Source organism: Mytilus galloprovincialis, chromosome 4, assembly GCF_965363235.1.
Source record: "Mytilus galloprovincialis chromosome 4, xbMytGall1.hap1.1, whole genome shotgun sequence".
Lineage (NCBI taxonomy): Eukaryota > Metazoa > Mollusca > Bivalvia > Mytilida > Mytilidae > Mytilus > Mytilus galloprovincialis.
In genome coordinates, this window is record NC_134841.1 from 95,317,723 (window position 1) to 95,342,023 (window position 24,301).

Here is a 24,301-nt window from a genome sequence, read left to right on the forward strand (position 1 = left end):
TTTATAGATTGAATAAATCCCATTTCATATGTACATATTGTATACAATGGAATCTTCGGGTAAGTAATATTATAAGCATTTCAGTCTTAGTTCATATGTCAAATATTAGAGAAATTATTCATAAATGAGATATAATAAGTCTCTGAATGGTTGATGTGTAGATATGTCATCAAAATTTATTGAAATATAGGAACACTAATTTATTCCGAAAATCATGATATCATCAAGGATTTGTATAGTAAGACTATACAAATCCTTGATATCATCGATATTAGATTGTAGGACAACACGATTTTGTTTTCATTTATACTTTGGATTTGTATTGCACCGGCTGATTTTTATTATAATCAAGGATTTTAACCGTTATTACAATAATCGAACCGGGAACTGATGAATAGGGGAGGTCAATGTCTACAAAATACTTGTTTAAAAAGCTGTCAGGAAAATTGATAAGCATTACCTTTTTTTTAATCTTTTTTTTTTTTAGGATTTTGGGGGAATTTGTTGTTAGTGGCAGACCTATACATATAATTGTTATTAAAGAGAAATGACGAACTCTTCCTTGTTTTATTTCACCGAGGACCCTTGTAAAAAAGTCATAGCTTCTATCTCCTCTCATAATCAGAGTATTGTTTATAGTTGGTGGATTGACATTGAATGCACAGACAGTTGGATTTCAAATAGGTACTGATGTGCATTTTTAGGTTTAAAATGTGACTAACATAAAGCATCGCAAAATATCCAAGAACTGCAATCGTTAAAGCCATTGTAAAAGCTTGGGTTTTCTGTAAAAATGAAAATGAAGAAAATTCTTGAACGAAAAAAAATCTATCCAAAATGGAGCTATATATTGTGTGTCAGATACACATCAATGGCGGATCCAGAGGGGATTGAGGGTTCCAGGGGTTTGAACCCTCTTTTTTTGGACGACCAATGCATTTGAATTGGGACATATAGAAACATATGCTCAGTTTAAAGTTTTGTTACTTTGTAAATCTGGGTCCACACAAGGCCATTATAGCCCCCCGACTCCTTTCAATAATTTTGTTACATTTAAACTAGGAAAACTACATATTTCTTTATTTTTCTGAAATAATATTCTCAAATTATTCAAGGATCTAGTCTTCCACCGTTTGATGATTTCATTGGATTCAAATTCATGGTAGCCTGTATGCAGAACTTTTTATCGTCTAATGTTTAACAAATGAATACATGTGTTTTGTAGGAATGTTGGAAGAAAGGAAAGACTCGAACCAAAAGGGTGGCTTCAAGAAAAGAGTAGGATTCAAACAACAATTTTTCAATACACACCAACAGAGAAAGAAACATGGTAAGTAAGATGCTCTGAGATTGTTTTTAAATATTAAAAAGGAAGATAAACGTGAACACAATGACCTTTTTTGTATATGACAACATGTTTAACCCCACCACATTCTGTATGTATATGCATGTCCTAAGTCAGTGGTTGCCGTTTGTGACTGTTATATATATGTTTTTCGTTCATAGTTTATTCATTACCGGTAGTTAGGCCGTTAATTTTCTCGTTTGAATCGTTTTACCTTAGTGATTGCGGTGCCCTTTTAAGCTTTTATGCGGTATGAATATTGCTCTTTGTTGAAGGCTGTTCTGTGACATGTAGTTGTTAAATTCTGTGTCAATTTGGTCTTGTGGAGAGTTGTCTCATTGGCATTCATACCAGATTTTTTTCATAATCCTAGTAAATTGAAATCGGAGTAAAACGCACCTGAAACATGCCATTCTCAATTTTATTAGGTTCGAACTCACAACCTTAGTTTTGACAGGCTAGTAATTCTTTAGATGAACTACTTTTAACACCATCTGGACAAACAAGTTCTTACTGATATTGAAGAAAGATGATAAAACTAAATCAATGCTGACGATCGAGATATCTTATATTTGGGAAAAGGAAGGATATGGTGATCTTGATAATCATGTTAACATGCATTTCATAGAAGGGTCCAGGGTGGTTTTCTGGGGGTAACGATTTCTATTATTCAAATAACTAATAATAGTGATTAATCCACAGTTTTTGATCGAGACTACCGCTACACATTGCTCGATTGATACGGTGCTTTTTGTCCGCGATTTGCTTTTTGTCCGCTTTTGCTTTTTGTCCGATTATTTTGCTTTTTGTCCGATTCTTTTGCTTTTTGTCCGTTGCTTTTTGTCCGTTTTGCTTTTTGTCCGATAATTTTGCTTTTTGTCCGATACTTTTGCTTTTTGTCCGTTGCTTTTTGTCCGTTTTGCTTTTTGTCCGATAATTTTGCTTTTTGTCCGACACTTTTGCTTTTTGTCCGTTGCTTTTTGTCCGTTTTGCTTTTTAGCTCACCTGGACCATAGGACTAAGTGAGCTTTTCTCATTTTCTCATTATTCGTCGTCGTCATTAATTTTTACAAAAATCTTCTCTTCTGAAACTACTGGCAAAATTAAAGCAAACATGGCCAAAATCATCCTTAGGGTATTTAGTTTCAAAAAAGTATCCGATGACCCCGCCCAATAATTAAGATGGCCGCAATGTCTAAAAGAAGAGCATCGCATAAAATGTAGATTTTGGCTTATATATCTGAAACAAAACCATAGAGACAATCTAACAAGGGATAAGAACATTTCGCCTCATAAAATAATGTGGACCAGTCAGAACTTTTCATGTGGGACAATATGAGCTCTTAATTTAAAAAAAAAAGTGGGACAATCGGGAATAAGCCCTACAGACTTGAGCAATTCTAAAATAAACACTGTTGATGTATCTCTTTTAAATTTTCTATTAAAAAGTGTTTTACATTTACGAATGCACTATATTGTATCTGTATCTAAAATATTAAACGCATCTTTTTCGTGATAGAAATTAAGTAAATGCTTAAGTAACCATTTTATTACTTTTCCCCCTCTTTTCGAGTTTGTCAAACAAAAATAAACTACTTTGTTGAAAATGCTGTTGTGTTAACCAAAGTTTCCTTAATCGTATTACACAATAACCTCGAACTTCCTCGTCATTTGGATATAGTTGCTAAATAATTCCGAAATGTATGGATTAATACAGTTTATCTAAATAAATAGCTACACATGTATTACGTAAACTTTGTGATAGTGTTCCAAAAATGAAGTTTGTTTGTTTGTTATATTTGTAATATTTGTAATGTTTAAGAAAAATAAAGTTGTTGGAAATATGACGAAAATATTACCAGACTTAAAAAAGTTTTTTTTTAACTGAAATGTTGCAAAATATTTTGGAGCGACTGTCAATCGGCCATTCGCATATAAGTGCAAATGGTGACTATATATTATTAGCGGGAAGAAGAAACTGTGCGTTTAAGCAATAACATGTCGTAAATGTGTGCACTTCCACATGTAGCAAACGCCGACACCATTTAACATAATGATAAAAATATTCAAACGAGAAAACCATTGATTTACAAAACACTATACGACAAACAAATACAGAAACAAACAACAACTATGGAATTACAGATTGAAACTCCGTTCCTGACTTATTCGTATGATTATCATATATAATATTTAGCGCAGTTAAACATCAATTTAGAATTTCAATAACGAAACCATCACTCAAGGATTATTTGATTTGATAAATTTCTAAACTATTCTAAAGTTTCGAGCATATAAAAAAGAAGATGTGGTATGATTGCCAATGAGACAACTATCCACAAAAGACCAAAATGACACAAACATTAACAACTATAGGTCACCGTACGACCTTCAACAATGAGCAAAGCCCATACCGCATAGTCAGCTATAAAGGCCCCGATAAGACAATGTAAAACAATTCAAACGAGAAAACTAACGGCCTTATTTAAGTAAAAAAATGAACGAAAAATAAATATGTAACACATAAACAAACGACAACCACTGAATTACAGGCTCCTGACTTGGGACAGGCACAGATTTAAATAATGTGCCGGAGTTAAACATATTAGCGGGATCCCAACCCTCCCCCTAACCTGGGACAGTGGTATAACAGTACAACATAAGAACGAACTATAAAAATCAGTTGAAAAAGGCTTAACTCATCAGATAGACACAAATACAAGTGGACGTGGCCGGGTACTTATACATCCCGACACAAAAAGTCACAATGAACAGATCTGAGAGTACTCGCAGTTATCTGACAGCTATTTCAAAGCCACTAACAACTAATAAAAAGTCATGCCTCTGAGACTTAACGTTCGTTTAAGTCTTTGAATATCCCATGTATTCTACAAATTGGTGTACGTACACCATTGCTCACACGTTTGAGGATGACAGACTAACTTACGACCAGAATGAATAAGAATTAGTCTATATAACAAGATCTAAAATATTTCTAGTGTAAAAGACTTTAACCTCGCCACATTATTTATGTATGTGCCTGTACCAAGTCAGGAGCCTGTATATTCAGTGGTTGTCGTTTGTTTATGTGTTACATATTTGTTTTTTCATTTATTTTTTTGACATAAATAAGGCCGTTAGTTTTCTCGTTTGAATTGTTTTACATTGTCTTATCGGGGCCTTTTATAGCTGACTATGCTGTATGGGCTTTCCTCATTGTTGAAGGCCGTACGGTGACCTAATGCTGTTAATGTCTGTGTCATTTTGGTCTTTTGTGGATAGTTGTCTCATTTGCAATAATACCACATCTTCTTTTTTATAAGAATGCCAACTCCTCACACGTACAATTATTACTTCATTTTCTTTTTTTCACTCATCTAATTATTATATCTATTTTAATTCAATATTGTATCCATATAAATGTATATGAACGCTTACATATATATAATTATTGCGATATCATATATAAGAGAGAGGCAAAGTGTACCAAAGGATAATCACACTAAAAAGGGTTGAAACAAACCAACAAAGCCGCAGCTGAATGAAAAACAAGATACACAACAGTCCACAAAACAAATGGTCCGAGAACACAATTAATTCGTAGTGCATTTCTTTTAGAACATAAATGAAAATTTAAAAAATCCCACCTGCGCTTTCTCAATGAAACTTTTACAGTGTGTTGTACTAATTTTGGGACAAATTATATCAAAATTATAGAAAACTTCATCGCGTCTAACTCAAAATATGGACAATTTTGTGTTTAGGGTGTCTTGAAATCTTTTGACAGCTTCCGAAGTGCTAATTTTTAACCTTTTTCAACTGGACCAAATCACTACTTTCCTGTAAAATTCTGGACCCAAATTTTTTTACAGTGTAATTTCACCCCCCCCCCCCCCCTTACTTACAATGTGAGGCATTAAACAAGGAGAAATAAATTTGGAAGGGGTATAAAAAGTATTGGCAAGTAACCCACTGTTATCACTAGGGACTAATAACGAAAATCAAGGGACGACAATTGTGGTCTCGGACGAAATCATTGAAATTTAAAATCTGAGCAACAAGAACCAATGCAACTGTGATGATGTATGGTTAACTGGAAGAGTAAGATAATCCTGCTCCGTCCATTAAGTTTTAAAAAGTCATGTATTAAACTCAAACTCTCGAACACGTTGTTTTGGAAGATCTTTATTCCAAGGGGGTCCTTAATAGTTGCTTTTTGATAATCCTATAAGGAGTTTATAATTTAACTCCTTGCGAACACTTTCATAAGGAACGAAAATTCCCATCTGCATCTTTTTGAAAAGATTGCAAATATTGTTTAAATTAAATAGGGTATCCCATTTCAAACCCAGCGTCTCGGAAAATCTCATTTTAGGGCACTAGACAATGATTAAATGTAGTAATTCGATAATAATACATGGATTTCTCGCGAAAACATCGTTAAGGCGAAATTTAAAGTTTGTCTTGGCTGATTGAAGAAATTTCACAATAAAAACTGAAACGCAAAAACGCAAAAACGCATAAAGATGTTTATTCAGGACAATAACTTATATAAAACAACAGCAGAAATACATATAATGTATCACCAATGGAGGTTGTAAAATACTGTAGGTGATACTTAAACGTTATGTTCTATTTATTTTTTTTTGTCGTTAAGGGGACTGGAGGGTATTAATCCATTATTTTTTAAATATACATGTAGGATTTTGCTTGTTTTTCTATAGATGAACTTTTATCATATACTAAATAGAAAAATCAAATAAAAACATGGGGTTATCGTTCACTTAAGCTCACAATCTGCCCTCGAAAGAAGCAACCATTTTTGTTAAGGTACTTTTTTTTAAGTTGAACTAATAGGAGAAATAGAGAGATATATATATCGAAATAAAAAAAAGAACTAAATTACAGAAATCGATTTAATTTTACAACTGTTTAGTTTACGTAAAGCATATTTGAAAAATATTTGTAGGTCACCGATGAGTTGAAAAAGACATTTTAATTCTAATGCCAAAACAAAATGTCATTATTGCACTAAAGGGAGACAATTTGGAGCTTTTACAGTGATATAAACATTTGAAAAATAAATCTGAGGCCAAAATCATTCATTTTTTTTGGGTTGATTTTTGAGCCAATTCATAAAGTTATAACTAATAGTGTAATAAATAAAATTTGTAATGAAAACAAAAATGATAAAATTTTTGCTGAAATTACCCTCGAGCCTCCGAAAGAGCAAGTATTGCACAAAAAAAAGGGAATCATCCTTTAACGGAAACAACTCTTGAAATCATCGGCTATTCGTCGATGACTAAAGGCTATTTATTTCTGAAATCTAAATTTTGTTTTGCTGTTCTGAGTGTTCAAGATGTTATATGCAGCTAAAATATTGGTAAAACATTTGAAAAAATACTGATCTGTATAAAATTTACACAAAAGTAAACGAATGAAAGCCACTGGAATGCACTCCAGGACTCAGATAAATAAGCACATTTAAACAAGAGTGCACACACTGAAATGTCTCGCCTACTTTACTCATCATTAATATTATGTTGATAGCCTTAAGTATAAAGATTTATTACAACTGCCACATAAACTTAACATTAACCAAGATAGCTAAACAAAGACCAAATGAATTATGAAAATGAGGTAAAGGTCAGACGAACCATACCAGGCAGACATGAACAGCTAACAATTCTTCGATACAACAAATATACTTGACCTATTACTTATAGTTTAAGAAAAACAGACCAAAACACAAAAACTTAACACTGTGCAATGAACCGTGAAATTGAGGTCATGGTCAAATAAAACCTGGGAGACTTATATATAGATCATAAGATATTTTCATGCACCAAATATAGTGACCTTTGGCATATAATATTAGATAAAAAGACCAAAACTCAAAAACTGAACTTTGACTTCTGAACCATGAAAATGAGGTCAAGGTCAGATGATATCTTCCCGCTAGACATGTACACCTTACAATCATTCCATACAACAAATATTGTAGACTCATTGCATAAAGTATGAGAAAAACAGACCAAGACAGAAAAATTTAACTATAACCACTGAACCGTGAAAATGAGGTCAAGGTCAGATGACACCTGCCAGTTGGACATGTACACCTTACAGTCCTTCCATACACCGAATATACTAGCCCTGTTGCTTATAGTATCTGAGATGAGGACTTGGCCACCAAAACTTATTCTAACCTTTGTTCACCGATCCACGAAATGAAGTCGAGGTCAAGTGAAAACTGTCTGACGGGCATGAGTACCTTGCAAGGTACGCACATACCAAATATAGTTATCCTATTACTTATAATAAGAGAGAATTCAAAATTACAAAAATTCTGAACTTTTTTTTCAAGTGATCACTGAACCATGAAAATGAGGTCAAGGACATTGGACATGTGACTGACAGAAACTTCGTAACATGAGGCATCTATATACAGAGTATGAAGCATCCAATTCTTCCACCTTCTAAAATATTAAGCTTTTCAGAAGTTAATTTACGCCGCCGCCGGATCACTATTCATATGTCGAGCTTTCTGCAACAAAAGTTACAGGCTCGACTAAAATGACAGGTTATATGAACTGAGTGGCAATAAAAGCACAAGTCTAACACTTGCTTTTTAAAAAATTAAAATCTTTATTTAAAATGGTCATCTTTAAACAAACAAAAATTGAATATGAAAATTTACAATTCCAACAATAGATCGATATTAAACAGAAATGTTTCATTATCATTTTTCGGCTACAATTGGTATATGAACCATCCAAATGTCAAAATATCAACATAGAGTATTTACAAAGAATGTTTCTGTTATGTTGTGCAACTAAATCTCTACAGCAAATGGTAGTGACAACACTAGATGTTAATTAGGATCCAGCGAAAAGCCAGGCTTTTGTCCACGAAGGTAGCAAATTGTCGGTGTGACTATCGCTGACGGCTTTTGGTAACACACGATATGGTTGTTGGTCATGTTGTTATCACCAAGGGAAGGTCATCGTGCTCTTAATTTCCACACAAACTGATATAGCTCCAAAGGTTTAACAATGAACACCAATGGACACTCATGTCAATTGGAAGGCCACGTGGAATTAATATCGGAGATGTTAAAGACAAATGCATCGGTCATGCTGGGCTTTTGTTGCTTAATGTCTAAATGGACATGGCCTATAATTAAAAGATCCTTTTGCGGAATTTGTGGATTATTTGGTCAACTGTATACAGTCTACGAGCAATTGCATCCTGGGAAAAGCCTCATTAGATATAAATATTTATATTTATTGAACTTACTTACTTACAATAAGGGATAAGCCAGCGAGTAAGTCAGCAAAGGGTTAGGGAAGTACCTTGGTATATAAAAAAGTCGAAATAAACAATTGCCGGCTGGCCAAGAGATTCTCCACGTGGGGTATGATGCCAGAGGTAGAAGTAGGCATTGCCTTAAAAAAAGGCACAGATCACTTAGGCCCAAGACCCGTTCGAGTTTGACAACAATGAATTAAAAGGGTAAGGTGGTACCTCTGTTTGCAACGAAGTCGAAATACACTTTAATAATTGCCGGCTGGCCAAACTAAAAGATTCTCCACGTAGGCCATTTTACCAGAGATAGAGGAGGGCATTGCCATACAAATTTCTTATAGCACTTATGCCCTAGACCCGTACGAGTTTGACAATAATGAATCAAAAGGGGGAGATGGTACCTCTGTTTACAACAAAGTCGAAATAAAGTATTGCCGGCTGGCCAAACTAAGAGGTTCTCCACGTAGGCCATTTTACCAGAGATAGATATGGTAATTGCCTTTAAAATGGCATATAACACTAATTCCAAAGACCTGTACGATTTTGCCTGCAAGGGGTTAAAAATAAAAGGTGTTACCTTTGTTTACAACGAAGTCGAAATAAACCTCTACCTCTGGTATAATGATCCACGTAGAGAATCCCGGAGTTTGGCCTACCGGCTACAGTTATTTTGACTTTAATGTGAACAGAGGTACCACCTCCTCATTTTAGCTCTTTACTGACAAACTCGTACGGGTATATGCCATATAAGTGCTATAGGCTATTTTAAAGGCAATGACCACCTATACCTCTGGTAGCATGGCCCATGTGGTGAATCTCGTAGTTTGAACAGCCGGCAATATTTCATAACGACTTTGCGATATACTAGAATACCCTCCTTTCCTTTTGCTGGCATAAGTGCTATAAACCATTTTAAAAGGCAAGGCCCACCTCTACCTCTGGTATCATGATAAACGTGGATCATCTTTTATTTTTGGCCATCCGGCAATAGTTTATTTCGACTTTGTTATATACCAGGGTACCCTCCTTACCCTTTGCTGACAAACTCGTACAGATCAATGGAATAAGAAGTATGGGCCATTTTAGATGCAATGTCCACCACTACCTTTGTTATAATGGCCTATGTTGAGAATTTCTTTGTTTGGCCAGCCGGCAATAATTCATTTCGACTTCGTTGTAAACATAGATACCACCTCCCCCTTTTAACACTTTGCTGAAGCACTGGTACGGGTCTACGGCATAAGTGGCAATTTTTGAGGCTATGGCCACTTCTACCTCTGGTATCATGGCCCATGTGGAGAATCTCTTCGTTTAGCCAGCCAGCAATAGTTTATTTCGACTTTGTGATATACTTAGGTACCCCCCTTACCCTTTGCTGATTAACTTACACGGGTCTGGGACATACGTGTTATGGCTATGTTAGAGGTAATGCCTACCTCATCCTCTGATATAATACCCCGAGTATAGAATCTCTTAGTTAGGCCAGTCGGCTTAATTTATATTTTCGTTGTAAAAAGAGGCATCGCATCCCCCCTTTAACCTTTTGCTGACAAACTCGTACAGGTCTAGGGCGTTAGTTTTATCAGCCATTTAAAAGGCAATGCACACATTTAACCTAGGATTAATGGCCAACTTGGAGAATCTCGTACTTAAGCAAGCCGGCAATAATTTATTTCGACTTCTTTGTAAACAGAGGTTCCAACTCCCTTTAAAACCCTTTGATGAAACCGCGTACTTCTCTAGGGAATAAGTGATTTAGGCCATTTTAGAGGCAATGACAACCTCTACCTCTGGTATCATGGCCCACGCGGAGAATCTCTTAGCCATCCAGCAATAGTTTAGTTCGACTTTATTATATACTAGGGTACCAACCTTACACTTTGCTGACTAACTCGTACGGGTCTAGGTCATACGTGCTCATGGTCATTTTATAGAGGCAATCCCTTCCTCTACCTCTCATATTATGGCCCGCGTGGATAATTTCTTAGTTTAGCCAGCGGGCAACAGTTTATTTCAACTTCGTTATATACCGGGCTAATTCATCCCCCTTTTAACTCATTGTTGACAAACTCGTTCGGGTCTATAGCATAAGTGCTATGAGCCATTTTTAAGAGAATGACTACTCCAACATCTAGTATAAGGGCGCACCTAAAAATGTCTTAGTTTGGGCAGCCGTCACTATTTTTGGTGGACTGTGTGATATACTAGAGTATTCCCCTTACCCTCTTCTGACCAACTCGTACGGGTCGAGGACATAAGTGCCATGGCCCATGGACCATTTAAGAGGCACTGCCTACCTATACCTCTGGTATAATGGCCAACGTGGAGAATCTCTTAGTTTGAAGAGCTGGCAATAATGAGGTTTATTTTTACTTCGTGATATACCGGCGAAACTCATGCCCCTTTTAATTCGTTGCTGATAAACTCGTGTAGATCCAGGACATAAGTGCTATAAGCCATTTATAAGGGTTTGACTACCTCTTCTTCTGGTATAATGGCCTACCTGGAGTATGTCTTAGTTTAGCCAGCTTTCAATAGTTGTTTTTTAGACTTAGGGATATACAAGAGTATTCCCCTTGCCCTCTGTTGACCAACACCTACGGGTCTAGGATATTAGTGCTTCGAGCCATTTTAGAGGTAATGCGATATATTGTAAAAGACATGAAATTTCATGTACAAATCATTTATAATGTGAGTATGGTCTGTATTTAACTCCTAAAAGGACATGGTATTTTGAAGTTCAAAATGAAACCTGCCAAAAATATACACATTTTATATCGGACATAAAGCAAAAGTATCGGACAAAAAGCAAAACGGACAAAAAGCAACGGACAAAAAGCAAAAGTTTCGGACAAAAAGCAAAATAATCGGACAAAAGGCAAAACGGACAAAAAGCAACGGACAAAAAGCAAAAGTTTCGGACAAAAAGCAAAATAATCGGACAAAAGGCAAAACGGACAAAAAGCAACGGACAAAAAGCAAAAGTTTCGGACAAAAAGCAAAATTATCGGACAAAAAGCAAAAGCGGACAAAAAGCGAATTGCGGACAAAAAGCACCGTATCACTCGATGATCAGCTGCTTTGATTTTAAGCTTGATCTATATACTAAACAACATAATTTTACACTAGAACAGAATGTACGAAATTTCCTTATTATCAATGAGCTATGATAATCACACGAAAGCGTAAATAATTATAATATTTTCTTTAATTTCAGAAGAACATTATGACGTGAAACTGTTTTATAAAATACGACATTTTCTCCAAGACAACAAACACCTCAAAAACGACGTGGATGAAGTTTTTCCAAGTATATATGTCGGAAATGTGTAAGTGTAAATATACCATAAGTAATCATTATGACTAAAAAAAACAAATATTAAAATAATTTCTATTTATAATTAGGTCTGTTTATAAAAAAAAAAAAAAAAAAATAAAAATAAAAAAAAAAAAAAAAAAAAAAAATAAAATAAAAAATTATATATACACCAAGAAAACAAAATATTTTTTTTTTTTTGAACTTCGTTGATTCAGTTTGAATACTTGACAATATATCATTTCGTTAACAAACACGTACTGTAAATTAAGAAATTATTGCTATTTTTTAAAGATGGAAAATAATGAGAAATTAATTATTGCGATATCAGGAAATCTGCATACAGTTATATGTATCCGATATCAGATTGCGAGTCTGTGGTGGTACTTACCCGGTCGTGTTTTTCGCAGTGATAAAAACCTTGCAATAATTTCAGACTTTACAATAATTGATGTCTATTTGTTGAAACTTGAAACTTTTTGAAACTTTTTTTATTTTACTAAAGGCCTCACATGAGGCATAATAGTACAATAAATTTAACAAACAATAATAATGCATGAACTAACATATATACATATTGAACCTTAATCATTAAAACATTTTACAGACACTTCGCAAGAGATTTACAAGGACTACAATATCGAGGAATAACACATATACTAAATCTAGCAATAGACGATTCAGAAACCAGAAGTGAATATTACACCAACACTGCAATAACCTATTCTGAAGTGGAGATGTATGACGAAGAAGATTACGATATTAAACAACATCTCGAGTACACTTCTGGTATAATAGATAATGCTATGAGACAAAATGGTATGTAGTTGATGATCTTGCTCTTTGACATTTGAACTTATAGGCGTTGTGTTTTTCACACGATTCTAATGGTTTAGGAGCATATAGTTCACTGCTGTCATGGCTGTATGATGCTTTTGAGTTTTATTTCATGCATGGCAAATTCAAGTTGGTATAATTCTATATTTAAGATTTTTTTCTTCTTCCCTGGCTCGGATTCGAACTCATGCCACTGATATATCGTGGCACCAAATCGCCATGCACAGTGCTCGACGTGCTAGACCATTCGACCACCTAGCTTCTACGAAAATAAAGCTTTCAGTGGCCGGGTGTTACCTTTCCTCGTCAGTTTTAATCTAGCGTCGTAACACAGTATACATGAGCGCTGGACATGAGGCTAAGCGATTGGTGCTGTAGTGTATCAAAGGTGTGAGTTCGAATCCCGCTGAGGGACGAACAAAAAAATTGTCAGTAGAAAATCTAACTCTAACACTGTTTGGAGTAATTTTCAGACTTATATAAATATTTGTATTAACCATGTATCTCTATCACTCTGAGATCCAGTGGGCATATATATTGTATGGTTTGTCACTTGTTTAGACTTGTTTGTATGATATACTTATTTCTAGTGACTGTATAATGAAATTCATCATGATCCCATATGATATATAAAAATTGTTGAGTTAGATTACTGACAAATGAAAAATACATTGTGTATAAAAATAATAATATAACATCTACACACGCTTAAAAAAACACGTGTCTCATGTCTATCTCTAGATTAGCCTTCCGTGACAAGGTAACACTACGACTATTGAAGTTATATTTTTATATAGCGGATGTGGTCGAGTGGTCTAGAGCGCTGGACATGAGGCTAAGCGATTGGTGCTGTAGTGTATCAAAGGTGTGAGTTCGAATCCCGCTGAGGGACGAACAAAAAAATTGTCAGTAGAAAATCTAACTCTAACACTGTTTGGAGTAATTTTCAGACTTATATATATATATATATATATATATATAATGAGCAACTCTCCATCATAATTTGTAAAAATAAACCATTATACATCAAAGTACGTTTTATATATATATATATATATAAAAGTCTATAAAAAACGACCAACCAGCAAATTTACTATGTACCGGATCGTCTAGAATAGGCGATACTATGCAGATAAGGAAAAAATTATATCAGTCTAAAGATTTGCACAACGGTACTGATATAAGATGTTATAATACGAAAATGTTGTTATTAAATCGTGCTGACAAATATTTCGGCTCAACAAATGGCCTTCTTCAAGTGTCACAAGTTTTAACAATACTGATACATAATGTATAAGGTGTAAAAATAGATCAGTAATAATACAGGTAAGTTTTGGTCGATTGATTTTAATCCAAAAGCCTGAATATCATAATATAAACAAAACACTATAAATCAATATACGTGACTGTGTATATTAACAATAAAAATGAGTGAAAAAAACAAAAACGCTAGTATTTCTTATTGATGCCGTTTGGATGATGTATATTAAGTTCCTTTATCCAAAAGCTTTCCCGAACCTGTCGCTGGGCATCACTCCAGTGAATATTCTGTTCAATCACTAGAATTTTCATGCGGTTAAAGTCATCAGGTTTGTGACGTGCTGAGAAACTGGGAGAAGTGGCTTCTTAGAGATATCACTCCTATGGCCATTGAGGCGTTTGTGGAAAGGCTGCTTTGACTCACCAACATATTGGAGGCCACAAACCGAACATTCTAGTATGTAAATAACATTCATACTTTTGCAGGTAACATTGCAAAATATCTTATAGTTGTTTTCGGTTGCCTTACTGTGAAATGTTGATGAATGCTGCATCTGTAGGCAGCATTTGCAGCGTTTTTCTTCACACGAACGACATTCTCCAGAAGTACTTCTATTATCAGACACTTCAGCCCGCACCAGCAGGTTCCGCAGACTACTAGGTTGCCTAAAAGCTATCATTGGAGGCTCGGGAAAAATCTTGGATAGTTTGGAATTCTTTTCAACTGATTTCCAATGCTCACGAATGACACCAAAGCTGTTTTTGAGAGATGGGTGGTAAGTAAGAACACATGGAGTCCTTTTATTTTTCTTTTTAACTTTGTATTCCAATAGTTCACTCGGCCTGGGAATTGATTCCGCTTTCTGAAAGCTTTTTTTGATATTTCTGTGTTTGTAGCCCCTTTTCTTCAAGCGAGTTTCAAGTTGACGTAGTTGTCTTTTAGTTGTTTCTGTGTTGGAACATATTCGCTTGACTCTAAGTGCCTGACTGTATGGAATGCTCTTGGTAAGATGAGCAGGATGGCAACTTTTAGGGGACAAATATTGATGAGTGTCAGTGGGTTTAGAATATAAATCTGTAGATATGATGCCCTCTGTGAGCGAACTTGAAGTATCGAGGAAGGCGATTTTGGATTTGGACTTCTCATGAGTAAATTTGATACTAGGATGTATGTTGTTGGCATGAGTGATAAAAGTATCTAAATCCTCGTCGCTTTTATTCCATTTCATATCCACATCATCTATAAATCTAAACCAGGAAAGCGGTTTTTCGATGGAAGTTTCAAGGAGTTGTTTCTCTAATTTGCCCATAAATATGTTGGCATATGACGGAGCCATTTTGGTGCCCATGGCAGTTCCATTTACTTGCAAATAATGATCTCCATCAAAAGTGAAGTTGTTTTTCTTAAGTACCAGCGTGAGCATTTTGACCAGGCATTCGGTAGGTGGATATTTCACTGGTCTGGAATTCCAAACTTCTTTACATGCATCGATGCCATCTGCATGTGGAATATTAGTGTAGAGGGAGGTGACATCCATGGAAACAAGAGTCGTGTCGGAGGGGAGTGGATTTAAGGCCTGCATTTTTCTTAGATAATCGGTTGTATCTTTGATGTGAGATGGTAAGTCTTCAACATGTTGACGAAGATGGAAGTCAACAAATTCCGATATTTTTTCCGTTGGATGACCGTTCGCTGAAACTATAGGTCTTCCTGGGTTATTGGCCTTATGAATTTTAGGTAAAAGATAAAATCTGCCCGGTTTTGGATTTTCTGGTTTCAAATATTCAAGAGTTTTGTCATCGATGAAACCATCGTCATGCATTTCTACCAAACTATCAGTAATTTCTCTGCTAAAAGATGTTGTAGGATTAGAGTCTAGTTTTTGGTAGAACCTTGCATCGCCAAGTTGTCGTTCAGCCTCTTGAATATAGGCAGATTTATCCATGACCACCACTGCACTGCCTTTGTCTGCAGGTTTAATGACGATATTGTTGTTAGATCGTAAGTTTTTTAGTGCAGTCCGTTCTCCATCATAATTTGTAAAAATAAACCATTATACATCAAAGTACGTTTTATATATCTATATATCTATATATATATATCTATATATATATATATATATATATATATATATAGATATATATCTATATAAAACGTACTTTGATGTATAATGGTTTATTTTTACAAATTATCTATATATATATATATATATATATATAGATAGATATATATATATAGATATATATCTATATAAAACGTACTTTGATGTATAATGGTTTATTTTTACAAATTATGATGGAGAGTTGTCTCATTATATATATATATATATATATATATATATATATATATATATATATATAAGTCTGAAAATTATACCAAACAGTGTTAGAGTTAGATTTTATACTGACAAATTTTTGTCCGTCCCTCAGCGGGATTCGAACTCACACCTTTGATACACTACAGCACCAATCGCTTAGCCTCATGTCCAGCGCTCTAGACCACTCGACCACATCCGCTATATAAAAATATAACTTCAATAGTCGTAGTGTTACCTTGTCACGGAAGGTGAATCTAGAGATAGACATGAGACACGTGTTTTTTAAGCGTGTGTAGATGTTATATTATTATTTACATACACAATGTATTTATTATTTGTCAGCAATCTAACTCAACAATATATATATACTGTGTTACGACGCTAGATTAAAACTGACGAGGAAAGGTAACACCCGGCCACTGAAAGCTTTATTTTCGTAGAATCTAGGTGGTCGAATGGTCTAGCACGTCGAGCACTGTGCATGGCGATAGATAGAATTAATTGCATAACAGTGTGGTCGACAGTAAAACGTTTGTAGGTTGTAACTTGTTTGTCAACGGCTATGATTTTATGCTCACCCAGTCTGTCAGAGGCCTTCCAGTGGGGATTGAAATATTCACTTGTTACACATTCCGATACATAAAATGAAACTTTCTTTTTACAAAGCTTGAAAGGAATTTGTTTTAAATATTTATTATAATCATCACATACAACCGTGTCATTTATAAGAATAATAATGTTCAGAGATGATATTATTTAATAATAATAAAAAAAATAGGTTTATCCATTGTAAAAAAAACTATTAAGTTGATGGGGTTAATTCACAAAATATCTCATTGATTAAGAGCACAACTACTTCTACGGTGTGATCATTTAAGAATGGCCTACTATTTATTCAATGCGTATACATGTGGGTTTTGTTTGTGAAGAGTTCTGGATAATTAAAAAATCATTTGATTTCTTTGTTTAATACCATAAAACGATTCATTCTTTCAGATATTTGTCACTTTGCCTTATCTTCAAGTCCAACACAATTTCTCACGTTTCTTACAAAACTTATATTCTTGTGATGTATTCTTTTGTTGAAAAAAAAAATGTATAGATATAGATAGATATAGGAAGATGTGGTATGAGTGCCAATGAGACAACTCTCCTCCCAAGTTATAATTCATAAAAGTAAACCATTAAAGGTCAAGGTACGACCTGCAACACGGAGCCTTGGCTCACACCGAACAGCAAGTTATAGAGGGCCCCAAAACTACTAGTGTAAAACCATTCAAACGGGAAAACCAACGAGAAACGAAAAACACATATGAACTACATAAACAGACGACATCATGCATTGTAACTTTTAAAGCCAATTAAGTAAAAAAAATAATCTGAAAGAACGTGCGATATCATATTAGGAAAATTGATGGTCAAACCATAACAAAAAATCAAGTAAAGAATTTTAAGTATTCAACCTTTATAGCTTGCTGTTCGGTGTGAGCCAAGACTCCGTGTTGTAGGCCATTTTTATTTATTTTCAAATTACAAAGGTTATTCCTGATTAGTATTTTTAATTATTCTATTTAGGCGTTTAGAACCTTTGGTGACCTCACAGTTTAAATTTCTGTGATAAGTACGTCGTGAGCAGTGGGCATTACAGACGAACGTTCACCTAATTTTCCCCAGTCAATGAATGGCCATAGCTACACTGTTATGAATTTCATTCTATATATAAAACGTACTTTGATGTATAATGGTTTATTTTTTCAAATTATGATGGAGAGTTGTCTCATTGGCACTCTTACCACATCTTCTTTATATCTATATATAAGCAACATTGCAATAGTTTACTAATGTTAAATTATCATAAATAGATACGAAGATAAAGTTTATGTTTTGCACTATATGCAGACTGCCACACTTCTTTAAAAATAAAGACCAATTCTTTTCCATTTTTATATTATCGACATACACAAACTTACATGATTTAAATGATGGTATTTTTTCTTTCAGGCAAAGTATTAGTTCATTGTCACTCTGGGTACCGCCGGTCCCCAACTGTAGCAATTGCGTATATGATGATGAAGCAAAAATTCCATCTTTGGGACGCCATTGTTGAAGCAAGATCAAATAGAAAAATATGCCCAAATTCAGGATTTGTAGAACAGTTGTGTATGCTTGAAAGAGAACTATATGGACATTGTTCTGACCTAGACCAAGTTGAAGAAAATGACGAAACATAATAAGTAGCGTTGTGTATTACGTTAGATTGTGCCAACAATGTATAAACAGAAAAGCCATAATGGACACACATATACTCTCATTGGAATGTCTTTGCAATATTTCCTGCGCAAATTTTAAATTGAGTTAACATATGCATATAAAAATGAGAAGATGAAGTTGCATTTAAAAGTCAATATCTCAAAATAAATTTGTGGAAAGTTACAAATGTACAACATTATAATCTTTCTGTCTTACACCAAGATGTCGATCAATAAAATTGACACCCTGCATTTATTATGCTTTTCTGAACTTATGGTAAAATCATCGAAAAACCCTCTCCTAATTATTATAAAACTATCATGTTGATTGGCAGTAATGTCTTGTTGTAATTAGAAACACACATTCCAGGGCCGTAACTAGGGATCGATTTCAGGGGAGGCAGGGGTTTGGGACCGCCGATTAAGGCCCCTAGAGAGGGGGGTTTTGAGGTGCAGCCTCCCGCCGATTTTTTCCCTCAGTGAAATGGCTTAAAATGACCCGTTTTCCTTCGATTTCGTTACTTTAAGACTCATCAGTATTGCTTGAACCTGGAAGCAATTTTTTTGCAAAAACAAACTGAGATAGCTGTTCGGGGTGAGCCAAGGCTCCGTCTTGAAGGTCGTACTTTTAACTATAATTATTAACATTAAATACATTGTGACCGCCGATTTTTTTCTCTCAATAAAATGGCGAAAAAAAAAATCCACCTGTTTTCCTTCGATTCCTTACTTTACGACTCATCAGTAATGCTTGAAACTCGGGAGCAATTTGTTTTGCAAACAATTATTATCTGTATTTAAAGATATTTTTGTTAGAAATCAAACTGGTAAGTTAAAAAAACATATCAAGTAAGATAATAGAATGCAAGAATTTTTTTTTTTATCGAGGACCTTGAATTTCAATATCATAGTTTGAAAGCTGAATAGACATATATAGAACTACAACGAATGGGAGTGTTTAGCTACTAATTAAGGCATTGAGTCAATGACCATAATGTTCTCGTACGATCGGGAGACGTACTGTTTGACTAGACACGTAGTTTATTGAATTTCGACTCTAAATAAAACTTTGAATCTTGACAATACAAAAGGAACTTCCTCTGCTTAATTGAGCCCCGACACATGGTAAATAAATGTGATTAGTTAACTTTTAATCAAAATTGCCGAAAACAAAGTTTCATATGCGTTCTCGTACGACATAGGAAATATTGAATAACAGATGGATGGCCACACGAAAAAAAAAACAAAAAAACAAATACTGAAATGGTTTACTTTCGATAAAAAAATCCTGAAAATGACAGATATATATCACGTATCATGATAACACTGTTAAAACTGTAAACATATGTTGTTCATGATACAAATTCAAGTGCTTCGTGTACATATTGTTACTTCCCTTTTATTACTTCAAAAACAAAAAATTGGTGTAGAAAATTCAGGAGAGGCAGTTGCATCCCCTGCCTCATAGGTAGTTACGACCCTGCATTCGGGCTAACGCATTCAATGTACTTCTAATACATAAGGTTTTCTCTTTTGAATTGTGTAAATCTGATATAAACAAAAACTCTGTCATATTATTTATAGCAATTATGCCTGTTTTTTTAACATACGATGTAGATTTCAGTTCGTACTTCAGTTTATTTTCTGGAATAACCATCATCAGACACGTTATCCCTATCTATTTTGTACATATCAGTTTAACTTCATAGAAACTAGGCATATCCTGATATGTACATCACAACATGTATCATCTTTCTACATACCAATTTTCAACATTAAGTTTTCAGTGAAAGGACTACCCTTCAGAAGATAAGTACTTCTAAAAATTACCCCTGGTTTTTGTCGAGCCTGCAACTTTTGTTGCAGAAAGCTCGACATAGGGATAGTGATCCGGAGGCGGCGGCTACGGCGGTGGCGGTGTTAGCTCACTTCTTAAAAGCTATATATTTTAGAAGGTGGAAGACCTGGATGCTTCATATTTTGTATATAGATGCCTCATGTTACGAAGTTTCCGTCAGTCACATGTCCATTGTCCTTGACCTCATTTTCATGGTTCAGTGACCACTTGAAAAAAAAGTTCAGATTTTTTGTAATGTTAAATTCTCTCTTACTGTAAGTAATAGGATAACTATATTTAGTATGTGCGTACCTTGCAAGGTCTTCATGCCCGTCAGACAGTTTTCACTTGACGTCGACCTCATTTCATGGATCAGTGAACAAGGTTAAGTTTTGGTGGTCAAGTCCATATCTCAGATACTATAAGCAATAGGTCTAGTATCTTCGGTGTATGGAAGGACTGTAAGGTGTACATGTCCAACTGGCAGGTGTCATCTGAGCTTGACCTCATTTTCATGGTTCAGTGGTTATAGTTAAGTTTTTGTGTTTTGGTCTGTTTTTCTCATACTTTATGCAATAGGTTTACTATATTTGTTTTATGGAATGATTGTAAGGTGTACATGTCTAGCGGGCAGATGTCATCTGACCTTGACCTCATTTTCATGGTTCAGTGGTTATAGTTAAGTTTTTGTGTTTTGGTCTGTTTTTCTCATACTTTATGCAATAGGTTTACTATATTTGTTGTATGGAATGATTGTAAGGTGTACATATCTAGCGGGTAGATGTCATTTGACCTTGACCTCATTTTCATGGTTCAGTGGTCAAAGTAAAGTTTTTTGAGTTTTGGTCTTTTTATCTAATACTATATGTCATAGGTCAACTATATTTGGTGTATGGAAATATTTTATGATCTATATGTCAGTCATGCAGGTTTTATTTGACCTTGACCTGGTTTTCACGGTTCATTGCTCAGTGTTAAATTTTTGTGTTTTGGTCTATTTTCTTAAACTATAAGCAATAGGTCAACTATATTTGTTGTATGGAAGCATTGTTAGCTGTACATGTCTGCGTGGCAAATGGTTCAACTGACCTTGACCTCATTTGCATGGTTCATGTTAAGTTTATGTGACAGTCGTAATAAAGCTTTATATTTAGGAGTATCAAAATAATATCAATGATTAGTAAAGAAGGCGAGACATTTCAGTGTGTGCACTCTTGTCTGGAAATCTTAGTATACTATGGAGCGCACTGATCCACAATTTTTAATGCAAAATCATAGGAAAGTTAATTTTGGCTGTTCTGAATATATTTCTCTTTCTCCAAATGTTTTGTTTCTTCACATGGAATGGTTAGTTTAAGCAAACAATGACATCTTTTTTTTGTCAGAGTAGGAGTTCTTTTAAATTCTAAATTGGAGGGAGTGAATTGATGGTCTGACACGTACAGTATATGAACACACGGGTTCACCCCTTTCCCTGCTATATACACTCTTCATGAAGATATAATTAACTACAAGAACAGTTTGTACATACTAAATGATTCATTTTAGTTATGAGAACACCTGAATAAATATCAGACACTCTAAAAGTATTAAAAGACGATTCTCCATGCTACCAATCTGGATCTAATACGCATTTTTACCTGCAATGATAAAAACTTTACAATTCATAAAGTTATACAACCAATAATTCGCAATACTTACAAAATATATTTTAGGAAAAACAAAGGTGCACTTAGTTTTGCCTATTTGTCAAAAGGTCGTAGATTTAGTGAAAGACAAAATTAAAGCCTTGTTTGAATATTTCTGGATATATTTCTTGAAGTTAAAATGCATATATTTATACTAGTGTTTTTCACAAATTTTACAGATTGTCATCGAAAATGATTTTTTAAGTAATTTGTTAATAATATTTCAATTTACTCTTTTAAATAAAGTTTAAGGTAAACATAGTTTACTAAAAATTATTTTCTTTCGAATGAAGATCAAAATGAGTTAAAAAAATAACCGACTACCAGCTAATTACCACGTGTTAAATTATAATTTACCTAATTTTCCCTAAGTACCATAGTCTTTGTACCCATATTTTCCATTGATGAACCCACCATATGGTCCATAGCCGTTTGAAATGCCATACACTCTGTAACCAACGTATTCAAGATTTCCACCAAGTTTTTCGTCGAATTCACTTAACCCATACCAGTTAAAAGGTTCAATTGCTTTACCGTAAACACCGTAACTTCTGTAATTATTTATGCCACCAGAATGTCTTACGTTGTGATAATCGTTACCAGAAAAGCCACTAAACGATTAAAAGCCGCCGATGCCACCTATGTATGATGGTACATTTAAACCAAAGTAACTGTTCCCATTACTACTATATTCATGTACGGATCCATATGCACCAAATAATAAACCTCTTTGTTGAAAACTATCAATTCCTTGATGTACATTAACACAAAAATGACCGGGTTCAAATGTCCATTTGTTTTTAGGATATATTTGGGACTATATCCTCTAAGACCAGTCACTGCTGGGACAATTCCGACAAGAGCTGACAACAGTAAGACGATAGACGCCATGTGTGGTTGTTTCTGAAATATAACATTATAAGAATTGAATAAATATATGAACTTTATCTTTAAATTTAAATATATTTTGTATTAATTTTTTTACGACCGCAAACAATTTTTTGCGTCGTATAATGCTATCATGTTGTCGTCGTCTGCGTCGTCTGCGTCGTCGTCGTTCGAAGGCACATTCAGTTTCCGGACAATAACTTTAGTTTTAGTAAATGAATTTCTATAACTTTTTACCAGAAGGTTCAATACCACCAAAGGAAGGCTGGGATTGATTTTGGGAGTTATGGTCCCAACAATTTAGGAATTAGGGGCCAAAAAGGGGCTCAAAATAAGCATTTTTGTAGTTTTCAAACAATAACTTGTGTTTAAGTGTATGAATCTCTCCGAAATTATACCACAAGTTTCCATACCATGAAGGGATGGTTAATATTGACTCTGCGTGGAAGGGGGTGGGGACAGTTATGGCTCAAAATGTTTTGGGATTAGGTGCAAAAAAAGAGGAAAAACTAGGATTTTTTGGTCAAAGGAAAATTAAGACAATTTTTTTCAACAAAAAGTAAGGGAGGTACCTCAAAAACATTCAACTTACAATGTTTGACATGTTTCACATTTACCTCCTTTACAGTACTTGTAAATCATGTATAAAGAATTGTTAGGTTTTGAACTAATTGGCAAAAAAAGGGGGATGGCAGTAGTTTTCAATTCCCCCCCCCAAATTTCTTAAATTCCAAATTTTTGAAAAGTTTCAGAAGAAATCTTTAATTGCACAATATTGAGCAATATATTTGTAAGATCTTGACATTTGTTTTGTGTCAGAAACTCATATTATGTCAAAGATCACAATCCTAATTCTGGCTGTATCAAGCTTGAATGTTGTGTCCATACTTGCCTCAACTGTTCAGGGTTCGACCTCTGCGGTCGTATAAAGCTACGCCCTGCCGAGCACCTGGTTACCTTTATTTCCCCGAAGAAAAATGCATACCCAACTTTTAACCCGACTTACCAACCATACACTCGGTAATCGCTTGAAATGATTAGACCCCACCCCCCACATATCAAATCAAATCAAATATCCTCCCAATAACCCCAAAACCTATATTAGATCCTTTTATTATAAAGTAATTCCTATATCCTATTATCAATGCTGTGAATGTAACATCTCCGATATGATGATTTCAGGAATCGTCACATTGAAGAAAACTATTGTAATAAATGATTTATTTGTACTTAAACAGCAAAGATGTATTATCCA

General features: G+C 34.6%; 1 protein-coding gene across 4 annotated transcripts in view; it reads left to right on the forward strand.

Moving 5' to 3' along the window:
- Positions 1-24,301, forward strand: part of LOC143073482 (dual specificity protein phosphatase 3-like) — a 28,105-nt gene continuing 3,804 nt past the window's right edge. Inside the window, exons 1-5 of one of the 4 annotated variants that reach the window (XM_076249065.1) lie at positions 1-59; positions 1,226-1,330; positions 11,871-11,982; positions 12,577-12,788; positions 18,386-18,883. In XM_076249065.1, coding sequence (XP_076105180.1) covers positions 29-59; positions 1,226-1,330; positions 11,871-11,982; positions 12,577-12,788; positions 18,386-18,615 — 690 coding nt within the window. In that variant the 5' untranslated portion in view covers positions 1-28 and the 3' untranslated portion in view covers positions 18,616-18,883. Of the gene's footprint in view, positions 60-1,225; positions 1,331-11,870; positions 11,983-12,576; positions 12,789-18,385; positions 18,884-24,301 lie in introns of those variants that run through there. The other 3 variants (XM_076249066.1, XR_012977512.1, XM_076249063.1) reach the window with 3 other exon arrangements.